General features: G+C 43.7%; 1 protein-coding gene across 7 annotated transcripts in view; it reads left to right on the plus strand.

Moving 5' to 3' along the window:
• The window catches only part of RNF220 (ring finger protein 220), an 856,068-nt gene that overhangs the window by 19,733 nt on the left and 815,543 nt on the right, over positions 1 to 20,792 (plus strand). For 4 of the 7 annotated variants that reach the window (XM_069642322.1, XM_069642324.1, XM_069642323.1 and 1 more), the window contains exon 3: positions 4,994 to 5,209. The exons of the other annotated variants lie outside the window; for them this stretch is intronic. In XM_069642322.1, coding sequence (XP_069498423.1) covers positions 4,994 to 5,209 — 216 coding nt within the window. The remainder of the gene's footprint in view (positions 1 to 4,993; positions 5,210 to 20,792) is intronic. 7 annotated transcript variants of the gene reach the window in all.

Here is a 20,792-nt window from a genome sequence, read left to right on the forward strand (position 1 = left end):
TTCCCAACTGCACCAAGCGGTATTCCTTGGTAAATATTTCGTTTTTACTGCATTTTATCAGTTTCCCAAAGCTTTTAGAGAAACACATCAAACTGACTTGCAATGTGGAATTCAAAATGCGGATGTAAACTTCTAAAGCAGTGGCAAGGACGCTTGCAACTCGATTCGGGCCATTTAAACGGCCCACTGAAGGACCGTATGCTTTTGCTTCTGCTTAAGCTGCCCACTTCTCTAATCAGAATTCGAATTGCATTGCCTACTTGCCAGGTTTCTTCTCATTCTGGCTTGAGAAGCTTCAGTGAAACAGACCTGGGGCCTGATTCACAAAGTGCTTTTCCCTGTTAAATAATAATTTTCAGTGAGAATTGCACGATGTAACTATATTCTGTCTCATCCACAGCTCAGAGACAGAAGCTATGTTTGCTGCTGTGAACATTTAACCTTGTTCACATTCTAAGAGAAGACAATTAAGGATAGCTATTAAAATAAGGTGATGGCCCATATTACATCCATGTTTGTTCCAAGGCAACAATAGTGCAATTCGAGCGTGTTCCATTTTTTTATTTATAAACAAGCTGTACATATGGATGATTTTTCCTCAAACATGCTCCCATTGTACATTTAAAAAACAGAGTAGAAGTAGTTTGGCTCTGTGCCTTTTTCTGTAAGTAGCAAAATTAAACTGAGTGGACATGGAATGTGTTACCTTTTCACCTGTTGCAAAACCATTGCCTGGAGTAGGGTTGGAGCAAAACATGTTTGCTCTAGTCTTTATGGCAGAAACAGGATATGTGGTGCAAAATCCATTCCTAAATACAAATACAAATTCCGTCGCCCTTTTTCCCAGCACAAAAAGGTATATTGTAGGGACCCAGGGGCTTAACCCATTCACTGCCCTTAGGATGTATATATAGATCCTAGTTACCCTATTCTAGTTTGGACAGCATTGCAGCTCATGCTTCATGGTAGGGTTCGCCCCGGAATCTGTTGGTTGCTCTGAGATTCCGATGGCATTGCCTGTTTAGTGTCTCTTGAGTAGCATTGCAGCCCACCATGCACCTTGTGTCCCTCTGCACCCGACTCAACTGGTAAAATCTAACTCTGCCGTTGCTTTAAAAGACATAGCAAGGTGCAGCTGGACATTCAGAGAATGAGGGCGATACATAGACTGTGGGGTTTGGGGGTAGGATAATGGAGTGAAAGCTGGTTGAGGGATAGCTTCAAAGATGCAGAAGTGTGGTCTTGTTAACTGCCGTAACAGATCGCAGAAAGACTGGCGGCTAGATAAAGATACAATGTCTAAACAGATGTTTTTGTCATCAAATGAACCCACCAAAACTCCTCCCTGGTCCCATCTATTCTGTAACACGGTGCTCATACAGAGGGTTTGGCGAAATGTTCTTTTTTAAATTTCATTATTGATATTTCGTGTGCCCAGTCAAGTAGTACAGTGCTGTGCAAAGGCATCCTTCGCTGCTTGCACACAATGACAATAACGTGTTTTTCCTCGAAATATTGTTAAACTGCTTCAACTGGTCCAACATATGCCATGGTGAGGTTGGCACTCGCAATACAACCGCGTTTTCTACTTGAATTGTTTCACTTAATTACGATAAAAGATTTTCTTTCGGTCTACTAAATTTGTTGCACTGGTTACATGCCGGATTTTCGGGCGCATTTGAAATATGTGGAGATTTTATGATCGTTGAGTTGAGGGAGGGGGAAAAGTTGACCAGTTATAGGAAACTATAAGCTGTGAATTCTTCCAACAGGTTGGGCTGGCTCAGTCGCTTGGTGCTCTGCCGGCCTAGGATTAGCCACTGGGTCTTTTCAGAGACAATGGTCTGTCTGTCGTTAGAAGCCAGTTCGCCCTTAGTAGTTTCTGTGTGAGAGGCAAGACGGCTTTATAGACAAAACAAGTGATTTCAGAGAGCAGGAGCAGGGAAATTGTCAGCATCCAATGACCTGCGAGAGTCCACTTGTGTGGGTTTCTGTCAGGAAATGTTGAGTCTGTGATTGCCCCTGGAGGCCTTCGAGCGATATGTGAGGCCTGTCTGATTCTCACAGACTCCTGTGATTGTGAGATTATTAGTGCCTTGCCTTTATGTCTATGTGTGGAGTATTATTGTTAAATCACTGTGCTACCTGGAAACACTTAACCAAAAGAAGTGTGAAGATTAAGTGTAAAGCAGATTAAATAAGGGCCCTAAAAACTGCTAGGATAGTTGGCCCAAGGAGGCACTTAGGGAGCTGATTTGGATACATTTGGGTTGACACATATCAATATATGTTCCTCCCAAAACAACTTCACCAGTGTGCACCATTTCAACATGGTCTCTTGCAATAGGTGACATTTGGTACAAACAGGTGCAAATGCATTTGGATCAGACATATTGGATTTCTAAAAACGTCATTGAGTCCCTCCTGGCTTTATGTGTAATATCCAAGATCATTCTCATCAAACAGGGTTTGTGTAACTGTCACAGGCTGTTTTTCTTTTCTGGGGTTTTCGTGGTGATTTTTTATGTTAACCAAAAGTTGATTTCTACTTGGAACAGCATTGCTTTACAGCTTCGGCACACCAACTTGGTTATCACTAGTGATGAACTACACAAGACAGTCATTTAACATACATGTATTTTACTGCTGGTCACAAGTTTTTTTTCTCAATTTAAAGGTGGGTTTATTAGGATCGGTGAACATATAATTCAGAATTTAAATGTATTTGTGACATGTACAGGCACGGCATAGCTATTCATTCAGATTAATTCAATTTGTACAGAGCCGCAGGAAGTTCAGTGTATGAGGTTTGACGGGGAGTGACTCTAAGGCTAAATCAGATGAGAATGGAGAGGGTAGTCTGACAGGTGGGGAAGAAGCTGATGGGCACTTCCATCTGGTCTTTCACAAGGAACACGACAGAGAAGCAGTTGGTGTGTGTTCATCAAGTGCTATTGTATAGCTGGGTACTCTGCCTGTGTGCGTCTTGTACAGGGGGCTGACCCTGTTGCGCCAAGAAGCCTGAGTGGTGTGATGTGAAGCAATCAGTCTGTCCATCATATGATTTTTCCACATGAAGATCATACGAATGTGTGTGTGTATGTGAGTGTGTGTCTACACAAATATAGACAGACACATACACTCTTAGAATTATTTAAAAAGATTTTCCTCGTAATAGCACCAGCAAATTTAATTTTGATAGACACTAATTGAATACATGATAGACAGGTTAGTTTTTATCTTAGACGTACTAAAATAGAGACCAAATAAGTAAGGTTTATGTATATAATTAATACACACATTCACATATATAGCCTTACGTGTTCTTCCACGCAATAGCACCGACAAATTAACTTTTGACAGCCGCTAATTGGATTAATGATAGAAATGTTCGTTTTTTAAAAATTTTAGCCAGACTAAAATAGTGACCGAACAAGCAACGTTGATGTATATAATGTATGCACTCACACGCACAAACTAATGACTGCAATATGTGTATGCATAGCGCCATGCATGATACTGCCTTGCCCCCTCTTCAAGCCTCTATTTGTCAAACGCGTGTCTGCCTAGGTATGTGTCGAGCTAAATGTGCACGGCATGAAATGGATACGTATAGGCCAATAACGATGAGAATAAATGGACCTTAATATATAAAATCACTGTGACAAAATGTTGTAATAAACACGTCGGATCTCTTCTTCCTTTTATTCTATGGCATTAACAGTGCACACACAGCGCAAGATCACAGTGTTGTCACATCTCTTTGATATCAGGTACTACACCACTCGGCTATTTCTGCTTTGCTCGTAAACCAGGAAACCACTCCTCCCTGAATAGAGAACAACATGCTATTGTAGTGTCTACTGGGGTTGCTGCCAAAGTTACCAGTTCCTGATGTTAAGAGTTTGAAGCATTGGCAGCAATTAGAATTGAGGTGCTCCTTAATAGTGGCTCCGATTTGTACTACAGCTCAAAATAACATGAAACGAACCAACTACATAATCACGGAGTAAAACATTGCCACTTTTAGAATGTGCTCCAAAAGAGGAGGCTGGTCGGTGGTGGACACCTGCAAGCCTGGAGAGGGGGAGCAAACGCATGTCAGCAGGGTCAGCTTCGGGGCAGGCCCACAATGGCAGACCGTAGGGGTGCTGAACAGACATGCAAAACAAGGGCAAACAGAGAGAAGTACATTTCCTGTGCCACAGCTGGCCACAGGCCCAGCTTCACTTGCCGTCCCCATTTAACATTTCTTCTCGGCGTCACCCCTTTGTGTTCTATGTGTGGGTACCAATTGTGTTTTAAAGCTGATTTCAGAACGGCAGTATTTCCAAAAGACGTTCTGCGAGCTCTGTGATTGGATTCAATTAACCAAATTGTTTTGATGTACTTATTCCAAGAAATGTATAGTGGCTTCCAACAGAAAGAGCCATTATAGAGGAGATTTTACTTCCATTACAAAAACGACCACATTTGGAAAATTAAAAACAACGTACAATGGGATTACTTAAAAGAAATAAATAGAGCCAATAAACATATATTTTTTATTTAGTAGTGATTTAACAGCACTTCGATCTTAAAGCCAAAGGGCTATTTTTGGAATTCTCAATAGGTAACACGCAGAGATCACGGTCAGTGGACCAGGATTTGGAATAAAATCCAGGTACATTCAATGATTCAATGAAATAGTGGGGCAGGGAGTGTTCAAAATGCACAGGGTAGACTGGAGGCGGACTGCAGTGAGGTTATTGAAGTTAATGCAAATGAAAGCGGGCTGGACAGGACAAATAGTAACTGTTAGTGATAGCCATTAGCAGTAAATATCACCCTCAAACAGTCACTGTGTAATATATTAAAAATATATAGTAAATATTTTCAGAACTAGTGATGGTAAATCTTTTTTTTTTACCTCCTTCCTGTTTTTTCCTCCTCTCTCCCATCCATTTTCCTGCCCTCATCCGGGTTGTTGCCGCTGTTAATACGAAACCCACAGCGGGCAGAGGAAGGCCTGCCACAGAGGCTTCCGAGGAGGCCGAGCTGCTGGACGCTGACTTGTGGCCAGCCGGCCTCGCCCATGCTGCGCCAGGCCTGCGGCTCCTCCCCTTATGGCTGGAGTGCATCACCTCTGCAAGGCGGACGCCGACGGAGTGGAGGGGAGGCGAGGCCGGTCCAACTGGGGCCTACAGCAGAACCCAGCCGCCAAGCTACGGTACCACACCCCTCGTACTTCTAATGCATTGTCTATTGTGGTGATGATTGCACCATGTGTTTCTTTTTCTTGTCTGTCAGTGGGTGACTGTCCGTCTAATAATGTCGGTAGTGTAAGCAGGATCCTCAGCCAAAGGGTAGGGCAAAAGCTCCAAAGTGATGGGGTCCTGAGATGGCAACTCCACCTCAGGCTTTCACATTATCACATATCAATGGGCCGTTGTCTTTTTGTGGATCTTGTCTAAAGAACACGGATTCCCTGACTGCCACCACCAACTCATGGTGACTTGCTTGGCAGACTTTTTTCTCAATGTCCAACACAGTACTGCGCAAGTTGCATGATTGTAACATTGCTCTAGATAGGCCCTTTGACAGGTAGAGATGTAAAAAGCATAATTTGACAACGTTTGCACTGTTTCACTTGAGTGAAATTAAAACAAGAGTAACGTTATAGAAATATCAGATTCATTCACTTTAAAAAACTGACATCAAAATGCAAAAGACGATTTGTTTATTGGCTCTGTTTCTTCCTCATCGCGTCTTAAGATATCCCCCTCGTACAATGTTTTCTTGTTCTCTTCTGTTTTATATGCACATTTGTGGGCTGATTTTGGAAGGTCTAAATTAGTGGCTGAAGGGCAACGCATGAACATGCCTTTTCATGGTATATTTGTTTCTGGTGAACTCCCCTCCGATTGTCCGTAAAATATGAGTAGCCAATCATTTGCTGACATACTAGGAAACAGAAACCCTGTTTGCAGTCTCCAAAAATGCAACCGAACCAGAGTGAAGATCAGGCCACCCTCTCTGGTGTGCCCATTCACTTTTACCAATCCCATTTGTGCTGTCTAACGTTGACCACTGTGGTCTTCTTCCACTGCTCCCAGATCAAAGTGTTCACCCTTTCGGGGGAAGATATATTTCCTGCTGAGTCCCCCCCCCCTTGATCCTGCAACCTCATATGACAAGAGATAGACTACACTTTCTAACCCCTTTTGTTTTCTCTTGGTGCTCTTTGTAGTGAGACTCAATCACTCATCCGCTGTTTGCACTCTGTGGAGGAATTCAAAGTTCTCAGCAGATTCCAGTATTTTTATTATTCAGATATTGGTTGCTTACCTGCTTGTTAAAGATCAATACAAACATAAAAATACCTCTCAAATAACTTAACTAAAAGAGTAAAAGAGAAAGTATTTGGTAACGTGTTGTAAAATGCAAACGACGTGCGTGGGTCACGGCCGACTATTTCAATTGAAGGTTATAACCAGAGCACACCAAAAAAAAGTCTATGCATGTCGAACCACTATTTGCTGCAGGCAAAGCTGGCATTGTGCTCTTAGCAAGAGATTCAGTAGTGTACACCTGCACCGTGAGATATTCTAGCATTTTAAAAAACATATTTGGGCAACAAAAAATCAAATATTATCAACAGAAGGTTACAAGAACTAGCCATACATGTCTTGTTCATCTGGCTCTGTCATGACGTCCTCCTCCCCACTAAGGTCAGTACATATTTAAATTGATGTGTCCTCCCTCATCCCTCTGAACCGTCCCTCTAGAGAAGGTGGAATAGCATTCGCATTTAAAACTCACCTCCACGCCTCAATCATCGACAACAAACCAGCCATCCCTTCCTGCGAATCACTCCTAGTTAAACTATCGCTCTCCCCCTCACTCTCCCACAGCTTCCTATTAATTTACAGACCCCCTGGCTACGACAGACAATTCTCAAACAACCTCTGCGACTCTACTTCTGCACTCCAACTAAACCATCCCAACCTCACCCTTCTGGGAGATTTCAACATATGGTTCGACATCCCAGCCAACCCTATGACACACTCTCTTGTTGACGGCCTAGACGCAATCAACCTCCATCCCCACATAAACGGCCCAACCCACCATAAAGGACACACTCTAGATGCCATCTTCACCTCCCACAACCAGATTCACCTAAATCCCCCAATCCCTATCATCTGGTCCGACCACTCCATCATTTCATTCACTATACGCTCTCCCACTCCAACACCTGTACCCGAACCAGAAACACTGACTATACGCAAATCCTGGAAGAAACTAATAATCCTTCCTGACCTAGCCAACGCACTCCTCCAGTCTCCCCCGCCTACCTACCTATCCAATAATCAACTAAACCCTGATGCCTTTGACTCTTGGCTCAACACCCCTCTAACTCGACTCACACCAACCTGCAAACCATCAGCCCGCTGTGGCCATTTTCCTAGATGGTTCACCCCTGAGCTGAAAACCAGTAAACAACTATACAAATACCTCGAACGTAAATGGCGGAAAGACAAAACTCCCCTGAACAGATCCAACTTAGCCCGGCATCTCCGCCAATACAAGGCTGAAATCCGAAAAGCAAAAAAAGCCCATTACAACTTCCGAATTCTAAACTGCAAAAACCCCAGCAAAGAACTCCACAAAATCATCTCCGAATTCACCAAACCATCATGCACCGCCTCCACACCGACACCCTCTCAATCGCTGTGCGACTCACTCTCTCTCCACTTTTACACCACAGCCCTCGAAAGAACAAGCAACCTAACAAACAAACTTGCTCTCTTATATCCCCCAACCAACCCACCGTCCACACCAGTCACCCAACCGCCAACGACCTCCAGCCAACCAACATTTGACTCCTTTAGTCCCATATCAGCAGACCAATTTCGCAAACTCCTTTCCGCCCGAAAACCATCCGGCTCCCCGCTTGATCCATGCCCGGCATCAACCCTTAAAGAAATATTTGCATCTACCTGCGCAGGAGAACACGCAAGAACCATCATAAATGACTCACTCACATCAGGAATCTTTCCAGACGCATTCAAAACTGTTCATGTCAAACCCCTATTAAAAAAACCATCCCTCAATCCTCTCGACCCCAAAAACTACCGCCCCATCTCAAACACAAGATTCCTTGCAAAACTCATCGACCGATCTGCCTACGCCCAACTAAATGCCTCAGCCTTGGCCCCCAAGCTGTGGAACACGCTGCCACCCCACATCCGCCTAACAGAGGATCTAATATCCTTTCGCAAACTATTGAAAACTTGGCTCTTCCCCTAAAACCAACCCTGTGCTAAAACTAACTCAAACTGAATAACACCACTGCAATATTACCAGCCCAACAAACTACTAGATCTCGAACTGCAATATGACAAATAATAGTATAACATCAAGATCCAAGCGAGAAATCGACAACCAATAACCACCAATGTAAACTAAAGAACAACGTGAATAGGTCATAACAGCGAAATATCAACAAGATGAGTAAAGCAAATGTATAAAACCAATGAATGTTTAGAGCGGACAAACACATAAACGGGAACGTTGCGTGGAGGCGATGAAGGCATAAACCAGACGATTGAATAGGACAGAGAAACGTCTAGACCAAATGACTGAACTGATGTACCAAACGGATGATTGTATAGAGCGAATGAATGTATAAGCACTGAGGGAGGTATAAACCCGCATGAGCACAAGGGACTGATAAATATGTAGAGCAGATGAAAATATTGAATGGATGAGTGTATTGAGCAGGCGAGCGTATAGAGCGTACGATTATATTGAGCGAATGAGTGTATAAGAACGGATGAACCTATAAGGGCGAACCAGCGCATAGAGCGGACCAACGTATTGAGCAAATGAGTGCGCTGAGCGCATGTGCGCACAGAGCAAATGAGTGCGCTGAGCGACTGAGTGCGCGAAGCGGTTAAGCGCATGGAGCGGATGGATGCGCGGAACAGATGGGTGCCCTGAGGGAATGTGTGCGTGGAGCCGACGTGTACCGACGGGTGTGTCGTGCGGACGGGTATATGGAGCGGACGGATATGTGGAGCAGACGAGTGCGTAGAGAGAGTGTGTGGAGCGCACGAATGCGTCGAGATGACGTATGTACGTATAGCTGTCGTATGAGTGTGGAGCGGACGTACATTGTAAAACGGAATTATGTGTGTAGAGCGGACGTGGGTGTGTGCAGTGCGGACGTGAGTATGTATAGAGCGGACGTAGGTATGCGAGCAGAACAGATGTATGTGTGTCTGTAAAGCGGACGTGTGTTGTGTGTTGTGTAGAGCGGACGTGTGTGTGTGTAGAGCGGACGTGTGTGTGTGTAGAGCGGATGTGTGTGTGTGTAGAGCAGATGTGTGTGTGCGTTGAGCAGACTTATGTGTGTGGGTGTAGAGCGGACATGGATGTGTGTAAAGCGGACATAGATGTCTGTAGAGCGTGACGTATGTGTATGTAGAACGGACATGGATGTGTATGTAGCACGGACGTGTGTGCGTGTGTAGAGCAGACGTGTGTGCATGTGTGGAGCAGACGTCTATGTATAGAGCGGACGTGTATGCACGTGTAGAACAAACGTGTGTACATGTGTAGAGTGAACTTACGTGTGTACAGAACGGACGTGTGTGTGTTTAGAATGGATGTGTGCGTGTGTATAGAGCGGACGTGTGCGTGTAGAGCGGACATGCAGGCGTAGAGCGCACATGGATGTGTGTCTGAAGATCGGACGTGTGTGTATCTATGTGTCTGGAGCAGACGTATGTATGTGTAGTACAGACGTGTGCATGTGTGGAGCAGACGTATGTGTGTATATAGAGCAGATGTATAAATGTAGGTGTAGAGCGGACATGGGTGTGTGTAAAGCGAACCGGAGTGTGTGTAAAGTGAACAGGAGTGTGTAGTGCGGACGTATGTATATGTAGAACGGACGTGTATGTGTAAGTAGCGCGGACGGGTGTGCGTGTGTAGAGCAGACATATCTGTATGTGTAGAGCAAACATGTGTATGTATAGAGCGGACATCTGTGTGTATAGAGCGGACGTGTGAGTGTGTATAGAGCGGACGTGTATGTGTAGAACAGACGTATGTGTGTGTAGAGCGGACGCGCGTATATGTGTTTGTGTATAGAGCTGACGTGGAACAGACATGCACGCGTGTGTGTGTAGAGCAGACGTGTGTGTGTGTATGTAGAGCAGGCACCTGTGTATAGATCAGAAGTATGTGTGCGCAGACCAGACGAAGTACCAGCTAGTAGAGCCGGTGATTCCTTAGTGCAGTTGAATGCATGATCGAACGAACGCATGAGCGACGAATTAGGAAGTATGTAGATATAATCCGATCTCATACGCATCATATCACATCACCACGCTGACTCTCTTCTTTTACACCATCACCCAACTAGAACACAGCAATACTATGACACCATTCGGTATAGCTGTTCTCATACCAACTTCTTCCTCATACTACACATCACTCTAACTAAACACTGCTGGTTACACCCTCCAGCCGGCGTTCTCCTCAGGCCTAACGCAGCCACAATCGATCTGGATAATCCGGCCAGAACGAACACATACTCCTCAACCCTCAACCACCACACCTAATGCTAAGAAGCTGCCTCCACATGAATGCTACAGCTGCAGCACACATATACGGTGCGCACACGCATCTTTGACGCCTTTATACTCTCTCTACTGACTTGAACTTCGGTTCCCGAGAGCGTTCAACCTACCAGCGCCTTGAGACTATACCAATGGTACATAAGGCGCTATATAAATGCAAAGTAACATAACATAACATAACAGATTTAGGAGTGCAGGCAAATGCAAGGTTTTGCTATTGTCTGTTTCTGTATGAGGAACCGCATTGACTTGGGGCCGAGGGCATCAAACAAATTTACAGTTTCAAACAGTGACATGCTTAAAACTTGAATGGAGTCTGAACAATCAGAGGCCCGCCATTTTATGTTTACAGTGTTTGCCGTAAAAGGTAGGCACCACCAATCAAAAGTTACATTCATTTTTATAGAGTGAAGAGCCTTTGCCCAAACCCTTAGTATTTTCCATTGAAAGTATGGTCTAAGACTCTAAAACGTAAAATGTTCAGGCTTTGTTGAAGGCCATTTCCAAGATCGATCCACCTACTACCTTTCCAATCTCCCCCGACCAACCAGGATATGCCACTTCCTCATGTGGAACAGCGAAGCATTACATGCTCTAAATGAATGGAAATCATAATTGTAGGAGTAATGCGGAAATGTTCTCAAAGGATTATCCTTCTGCACAAACAAAAACATGGAATAATCGGTAGCAGATCGTGCTGGTCAATATTTTGGTTCAGACTGACAACTGACTTAAGCTGCTGATTTTATTCTGGGTAGTTCTAATGCTTCAAAAAATCAATACACACGATCGATTTACTTTACGTTTGTGAAGACAACCTGTTTGGGTGTTTCTTTTACAGCACCAGAACATTTTCTAATAGTAATAGCACTATAGCATTTACTTTTGTTCTCTATTTTTGTCTCTTGATTGTTTTCCATCACGCAACTTTTTGACCTGTAGCTTACTGTGAATCAGACGCAGGCTGCACGGCAGGAAATGGATACATTTCATGACAGCCCTTATCTTTGAAAGGCCATTTGGGCAAGGATAATGGTCAACAAAAGTAGGCTTGCCCTAATAACTGTTTGAACCTGACCAGACCAGCAAATAAGGGAACAAACTCCCTATCTCGGTTTGTCATAGTGTTTCACTGAAATGGGACACATTGAATTATTTCACAATCAAATAAGGCACATGCATTCTAAAAGACAAACTTAACTGTCCCTAATTATTGTTCTTTTCTATACCGGTTGACTGATTTCTGCATACACAAAGAGTTAGTTGCGTTCCACAGGACCACAAAACGCCATACTTTGAGTTCTAATATTCCGGGCCATTTATGTTGATAAAAGGCAAAAATGCTCCAGCATGTTTATTTTATTTCCGCAGCATGTTTGGACTTTTAAGAGAGATCCTTGTCTTTTCACTCTTGTCTGGGAATACCGCTCAATCATTTATTCATGATTTTTGCGTCAAATATTCTAGCCATTAATTTATAAGGCATCTTAACAATTAGAGCTAGTACATTGGGATCTCAGTAGTCATTGAAGAATTGATTTATATTGATTTATATTGGATTAACCTAGTCTATCCTAATACTTGAGATGTGTGCGTTGAATGTACTTTCATTCCTTATATATTTCAAGATGTTTGGTACTCACTAGGGGGTACCATTTGAAGAGTCCCAACGCAGCATTTCTGATCAGCTGTATAATACTAGCAATCATACCTTTTAGGCGGTATCAACTAGTGAACTATCTGCTACAACGACCCCTAGGCCCTACTTATAGTAATAGTAAGTCATTGAAGAACCATCCCCCTTCCGTGCTGTGGCTTTCTGTTCTGTGTGTGTGTGTGTTAGTGTATACATAAATGACATGGAATATTAGACCCCAAATAATGGGTTCTTTGATCCTGAAGAATACAACTGAAATGTTGTGCTTGCAGAAACCGGTCTACCAGTATAGAGGGCAACATCCTAGAATAAGTTGTGTGCACATAAAGAATCATTTGCTACAACTCTAAACACTCAGAGGGTAACAGAATAAAATGTGGCAATGAATGTATAGGGCTTGTGAATCAGTGTTGAGTGTTTTCTATGTTGTGAATGTTTAAAGGAGGTTATTATTGATTTAGTAGTAATAGGTGTGACAAGATTCTATGCCTGTTATGGTCGTTCCATACATCGTTGCCTATAGAGAACATGCTTAATTAGGGACAGTGAAGTTCTTCTTTTCGAATGAATGGGAGTTATTTGATTGAGAACTAATTCAACATGTCCCCTTTCAATGGAAATTACAAGACTCCTGTGCTGTTTCTGGGGAAATTGCACCTCCGAATAAACACATTTTTCTCGAGTAAAGCTATCATGCATTTTTCTGTCTACCCACTAACCTAACCAACCCCCTCTCTTTCAAATCAGCAAGAGAGCCCAGAGAGCACCTGGGTACCCTGGCAGTGGCTTTCAGTACACATCCCAGGAGGATAACATCAGTATGAGCTATGGGAAGGGACATTGTCCGTGGCATGAGGCCAAAATAGTATTTGACTTGTTTTGCTGCATGTTCACAGATCCGCCTCTGTTTCTCTGTGTTCATGTCTGCCAGCTGCAATACTTGCATCTCTGCCTTTTTATCAGTCTGATTATTTACTCTTACTCTTCTTCAACACACCAGTTTGCAATTCAGCAAAAGTGTTTGTGTCTGAAATGTGTCTTGTTTTTCGTGCTTGTGGTAACCCCCTGCTGATAGTATGCACTAATGCACCATTCTCCCATGCCGAAGCGGCTCCCTTGGAAGCGCATGCTAAGGCTGCAATGAAGTGGAATAATTTCATAGTAAATGTCCACATATGTGGAATAAATACATGTGATTCCACCTAAAAAGTGACCGAGGCACAACTTCCCACACCTGCTCCCCAAAATGTCCCAGTGGAAGATTTGGAAGTGGCGTTGCCTTCATACCAAAACACCTAACACCTGGCTTTTGACCCATTCCAGATCTACTTCAATGTATTACTCCTCAACCCCCACTCCAAAATAAAGAGCTTGCAAGACCTGTGAAACCTTTGTTTTTGCACTACATTCGACCAGTTCCTCCATTTCTCTCTGGATATTCAACAAATTGCCATATTCGCTTCCCTTATATCTACCGAAATTCCGATAAATGATCCTTCCTGTCAGCTTTTCAGACTGAACATCATTTCTAGTCACGCATGGGTGCTGACAGCTCGAGTAGCACTATTCACTGCATCCCGCCCCTTCTCAATGAACTCATCACAACCTGCAGCTGGCTCAAAACCTTACGGCAGGACTTGTGTGTGTCTGAGCCATTCTGGCCCCTAGTCCCTTACCCTCAAAGCCTTACATGTCTTCCCTTGGAACACAGGATACAACTCAAGGGACTTGAACACAAATAGGCCACCCATCCAAACAGATCTATGTGACTACAGAATATTCTCATGAACCACAGCTTCCTACCAAGTGCTGGCTTGCATAGCTCCAGAGTACCAGAAAACCTCCTGTTTTGCCCAATACTATCAGCAAAGTGACTGCTCCTCTGGAGCACAAGATCTACCAGCCTCATCTGTCCACTGTTGCTCTAGTTCAGGAAGTACCACAAAACGATCCTCTTCCAACAAGTTTTATGAGGCTCCCTCCCTTCAACACGATGTTGCAGAGAGGCAATCTTTGGTGTGTGATAAATTCTACTTCACATGCTCAATGGCGTCTTTTTATAGCAGCAGCTTGCTGCTCTTATGAACTTGGTGCCTGGCATTCCGCTGTTTGCCTTACCTAGGAGTCCTAAGTGAAGGAGGACTAGAGCTAACATTCAATGGGACAAAGTGTATATGCTGAAACAGCATATTAAAAATGTTATTCTCCTTTTTCACTTCTTTTGTAGTTTACTGTGAACTAATTTGAGTAGACCTGTGGAAGTAATGTATTTCTAAATGTTGTAATTCATGAAATGCTTTTGAACAATGGTGTTTATGCCATCCTCCTGTAGGTAGATCTGGATTCTATATAATCAGGTTCACGTGCTAATGAGGTTTTTTTACATGCATGATGGCAAACATGTTTGTAGAGACCAAAATAAGCAGAAACATCTGATCTGAATGTACAGTTTAAATAAAGAAATCCTCTATCATGGGAAACTCGCCTGGGAGCAGCCATTTGGAAAGCAAGCACCTTCTGCTTGGCTTTGGAATGGGTTGGCGCTCTGTTTCATCATTATTAGGGTGCCTCTACCAGGCCCGTCCGCTCCAGCTATGATTATATTCCAATGGTTGGTCAGGATCACTAGCATTGAGAGAAAGGGATATGAATCACACCTCTGACACTGCCATGGGTACAGCACCTCCGCTCAAATGCAGAATAAAGGACAACACAAGCTGCCAAAATCGAGTGTGTCGAGAAGTCCCCTCCCCCTCCCACTCGCTCATCGGTGAACGTTACCACGGGACTATGCTGCATAGTGGAGAACATATTATTTATGTTCGACAAAATGAAATACAGTGTAGTGCAGAGATTTATTAGAATGTCTTGTCTCAGTAATGTCATTTATCAGGGTAAATGTGTTCCTATCATTATGTCATGTGTTTATTGTAATGCACATCACTAATGGGAAGTGTACTCAGTGACAGACAGATGGGCCAGGTTTGGAAACACATTTCTTTGACACTGTGGTAGAGAGGTGTTTTTACATAACTGCCATACTTTATTCAGCCCAGCAGGTCTTTCTCACTCTTAACCTTTTCAACGCTTTGAGAGAGGTTTGGGCTTTCTTTAGCTATCTCATGGAATTCTAGGGTCTCTGTAGTTTCCTAAGAATATGCTGCTATCCAATGCTTTATAGCAAGATTTGCAATACAAATTAGCATCAAGTTGACTGGCAGCCAATCAGGAGAGATTCTGATGGGTTGCGAGAGAATGGGTCTTTCAGCACATAGTACTAAATACATTATAATTATAATTGGTTATTTATAATAAACTTAATACCCAGAGGTTTCTAAGCGCAGACTCGTACCCGGGGATCGAACTTGTGTTTCTCTGCATTGTCTTGCTTCCAAGCTCCTTGCCCAGGAGCTATCCTCCCGGCCTACATATCACTTGATTGAGCATTTATGGCATGACACTAACTACTGTTCTCTCTGGAGTATCCACGTTTGTTCTGATTTTTAAATAGCAATTAACAAATGGTTTAATTGCTCACGTGGCTATACAGAAAGCCTAAGTGCCCTAGAATGTAAGCAACCCAGCCGTACAGGCCTGTATAGCTGCTGCTGCCTTGACGTGGAAACATTAACTACTACATGTTGCTGAAGTTGATACCATAGGTTGAGAGAGAAAATGCATCATTTTGAGGTGGATATATCTTACAAATTAAAGGCTAATGTTTGTCCACCCTGATCTCTCTGAATTTCATCATTTTCAAAATGTATACTTTCGACTCATGAAGATGTTTTAGTGCTTTATGGTGCTTGTATGTAATCCATAATAGGAGCTTTATGCCACTATAAACTTTACAGGTTTACCTCCTTGCCTCTTGTTTCCATAACCAAACCATTCCCTGATCAGCGAATTACACAACCTGCAGAGGAGTCGACACTAATTGCAAAGGTTGTGTTTTGAGATGTTTGTGATGTGGGTATAGGTATTGGGTGTTGTGCTGTATCCCTCCCTCATTTAGGTATGCATGCTTGGCTGCATTCTCCCCAAGCTCTTCCTTTGGCCTAGACAAGTTTTCGGTCTTGCAATCGCACCCCCACCCAACACACACGCCCTGTACTACCCTCGCCAATGTGAAAAGCTTTTATTTATAAGTTACATCATCTTGCTATTCAATTAAACCAGCTGTTATCTCTCTCCGCCTCCCAATTGGTAGGTCACGGGTTAGGGTAATGCTTAATAAACCTGCAGATCACCCTGCTGCACCCGTTAAGAGGAGAAGTCAACTGCTGGTTAGGAAGAGACAGTGGAAAAAAGCTGTTTTGCACAGACAGCTCCCAGAAGATTCCAGTTTAGGACAAGAGAGATCCAGCCACACACAACATGGCAGTCATCACCTGAAGGATTACAGCCAGCCTCAAAAGAGTCCAGGTCACCAGGCGTCGAGGGCATTGCTCCCAGAGGAGCCAAAGACCAGAGCCTGCTATCAGTGCAGATTGCCCTTTATCCCCCCTAGCCTTCCAGCCAGTAATTAATTCATTAATCTTTTATAACGCGCTTAATAGCGGAGACTAGTCTCTGAACGCGGTACCGGGATTCGTACCTGTGTTGCTCTGCGTTGTCTTGCTTCCAAGACAAACATGTTGTTCCTGGCTTGCAACATTATCCGTTACTACTGACCTCTGCAATTGTATTTGCTCCCCCCTCTTGCTTCTCCACTCTTTTTGACTGCTTACTCTCTGTTCTCTCCTCCTCTCCCTTTTCCTATCTCCTCCCCTTACTTTCTTCTATCCACTTACTCTATCAGAATTGTTCCTGGACCTAGTATGATAGGAACAGAGCCTGTCACCTCTCCCCTCCCCTTGCTGTCCCCCCCCCCCCCAACATCATCCAGCACTATCTGAAAAGTCGTCAGGCCTAGTACGAGGGTCGCTTGTTTTGTTCCGCCCCTCCCTTTCTGCACACCTCTCCCTCATCTTTTGTTTTTCTCCAGCTCTACCAGAAATGTCGTCAGGCCTAGTACGGTAGTCGCCTGTCTGTTTCCATTTCCTTCCCACTCTCCCCCTGCCTTCCTTATATATGTATTAGCTCTTGCACTATCTGAAATGTCGTCAGGCCGAGTATGATAGTTAATTTCACATCCTTACTGGTTATGGCCTGTACGAATGTCATTGTATTTTCCCTTGTTCCCTCCCTTGCCTTGAAGCGCTTTGAAACACATTGTGTGTAGGCGCTATATAAATAAACTATCATATCATATCATATTGATTAGTATCCTTAGTTATCCCCTCAGTTTCAATAGTAGCCATTTGTAGCAATGAGAATGAGTAGGAGTGTTAACTCTACTGCCGACAGCATATGGCCAGAGCTCTGCACAGGCACTTTTATCGCACTTACTTCAGACCAGGGCTAACACCCTTCAACTGCTCAACCTCGTCGTCTCTTTGGATGAGGCAGCAGGCCACCTACCAGAAAACACTTAGAACACATAACCCATTGGCTGATCAAACAACAGCAGTGGTTAATTACAAGGCGACCAAAACGTCCACATGGGACTAGATGCTTCCAAGTTGCCTCAAGGTGGAATATGCAAAACCCTTATATACATACATACATACATTAAATAGTCTCCTTGATTCTCTACCTTTATTGCACTACCTGTGCAGGGCAGATCCCTCCATCTCCAAAGTGGCGGTATGGATCTTACTGATGCACATAGATTGTCACAAAGGTAGGACAGTGTGCTATGGGGTGTATTAAAAAATGTACTTTTAGAGAATATTGTAAGATTTACGTTTGGCACAACCAAAGGTTTTTCTACACTACCCACTAAAATATGAATCGGTTAAGCTGCACTGGAGAATTTAGAGCGTGGATCTAGTACCAGAGCGTGAAACCCGCAAGCTGAAGTCCACCACAAATGTCTGAGCATCACACACTCTACACCACTTCATGCCAATCCTGCTTAAGCTGGGAAGACAGCACAGTACACTCCATGTTCACCCAGTCATGGTCTTTCTGAGGAGAATGCAAATACTAGAGGTATGTTTGGTCGAGCTGTGACGCTCGTTTTGTTGTATGGTATGGACGCTGGGAGATATTTGTAAAGCACACGTATGCTCAGGGCATATTGGGCTCTAAAATTGCCCACCAGGAAGAGGTGAAAGGGGAAGAAATGTTTTTATGTCTGCTTAATCCTTAACAATAAGATGTGGCCCGGAAAGGGACAGGAAGAGAATTTCAAAGATGGGTTGCATATCAGCAGGATGGATGCAGATCAGAGACGGCGAGGGAGGGTTTGAGTTTGGCAACCAGGAACTGGGGACATGTGAAATTGATGGTATTCACTGTGGCACTATTGTATTGTGCAAAATGGTGGCACACATTTAAATCCAAATACGACTGAGGAAGACTACTATCGTGGGCAGTTCACGGGTTTCATGATAACAAATATGGGATTTTTTGTTTACTCTTTTTTTAATGCTGAGGTACTAACAAACGACTTCGTTTAGCCCCCTTCCCCTGCTACATCGACGATGTTGAGGAATGCGAAAGAGCTGTCGACGTGCTTTACCCCTTTATCCTTCCATGCTTCCTCGGGCTGTCTTCTTGAATTAAGCAGCGTGTTTGAAAATTCCTCTGCTAAAGACCTCTGCCGTAACCGAATGTCCCCTTTTCCATAAAAGTCATCATAAAATGCAGCCTGCCTTGTAAATCTCTGTGCCGCTTGCTTTTTGAGATATGCCGTCGGTGTCTTTTCCACACAGCTGCTGCCCATGAGTTTTACACCTCGCTCCCCAACGACAAAATTGCTATTGCCGTAGATAAAAAGGCACCCCTTTCGAGTCCGAGATTGCTTAGCTATATTATGTGTGACACTCGAATAATTTTTGGAGTAAGGCAACGGCTCGCACCTCGTAGAAGACCTGTGTGTATACAGCAGTTTGGCTTAGCAGTAGGACAACTGCTAAATGTCGCATTCGTTTTCCAAAGATCCCACAAAAAAAGATAAAGAAAAATATATCGGAAAGGGCAGCATTTTTTTGCTATTCCGCTGACCTCCACCTCTTACTGCATGTGTTTATTTTGGGTAGGTTGACCAGTATTGTTACTTTCATGATTATTTATTCAACAGACTAGCTCCTGATAGGATGTGGCCTTCCTTCTTTTTGGCACTACCAGTTTATAGCAGCTTTGCTCCGAAGGCAAAAATGCAAATTTTTTGTATTCTTTATTTGCCTGAAAAATAAGTCAACTTTTATAGACGGACAACAACATATAATGCACAACATCATATGAATGGCTGTAACCCTTCCAAAAAACAATGCAAAGCAGGTTTCAAATGCAAAGTCAGGAGCATCTCACTCGTGCATGCCCATCGACTAATTGCAATAAAAAGCTTCTTCCCATGAACCATGTGGGCAATGAGAAGATTCTGGGTACTATCTAACATGCCAGGCATTGACTATCCATCGCCCCTCATAGACTGAGATGGGCTGGCACGGATCCTCTATGCTTCCAAACACTAACCGAATAGAGATAACAAAGTGAGTTTGAAAGATAATCAGGCCGGTACCATCTGGACTGGACAGGACAGAAGCCGGTGTCTACCCTCATAAGTGGGGTGTAGAAAGAGGAAGGGACAGCAACTGCTCAATGGAACACCCGTGGGGATGCAGAGGCATAAGTGGCAGTCAGTGGTTGGGCTGGTCTACAGTCGTCCCACCACCCAAGCATGCAGGACCCATGATTGCTAACCCCATTCTCACCATGGCGGATGATCTGACAAATAACCATACTGGCAGGAACTGGTATGCAACGAGATGAACTTGCCTGAAGGCAGCAATAGAGACAAAACATGGAGACGAAGCACGGGCAAAGTCTCTCTATGGAATTATCACAACTATCAGAAACTGATGAAATAGCATTATGAGGGCAAAGATTGAGAGCACAGTGAGAGATTTTGAAGGCTACTACATTAACAGATGGGTTGCATGTTCTCATTGATAGCTGGAGTTGTGCAAAGAAATGTATGCAGAGTTAACCCCTCCAGTACTTCCAGAAAGTACAGACAACCATGGAGCCAGTGATCTTCCAGAAGCCAAGTGCTGATTCCGGATCTAACTAATCTGGATACTAGGTATGGAAGGTCTTACAGCTACTCAGTGGTGGGGAAGGATGTGAGGTACTTGGGGAGCTACTGGGTGGTCTAGGAGGGCACCATGGGCCTCATAACATCACATCTTAATTGGCTGTTTAACTACCAGGGATGGTTAGTATGTAAATGGTTGGTCACCAGAGACAAGAGCAGGCGTGAACGCAGCTCCTTTTCAAACTGCTATAAAGTCACCTGCACTCAAACAACATGTACAAAAGGTTGCTTCACTGGGTAGGCTCTTAGAAGGTTGCCTCGTCACTTTTGAAGCAGCGTTCACAGGGGATGCTATGGAAAAGCCCTTTTTTTCCAAGGACAGGCACATAGACGTGTCAGAGCTTTCGTAGAGAAGGCAGGC

This window comes from Ambystoma mexicanum, chromosome 1q, assembly GCF_040938575.1.
Source record: "Ambystoma mexicanum isolate Mex_15411 chromosome 1q, UKY_AmexF1_1, whole genome shotgun sequence".
NCBI classification, from domain to species: Eukaryota; Metazoa; Chordata; class Amphibia; order Caudata; family Ambystomatidae; genus Ambystoma; species Ambystoma mexicanum.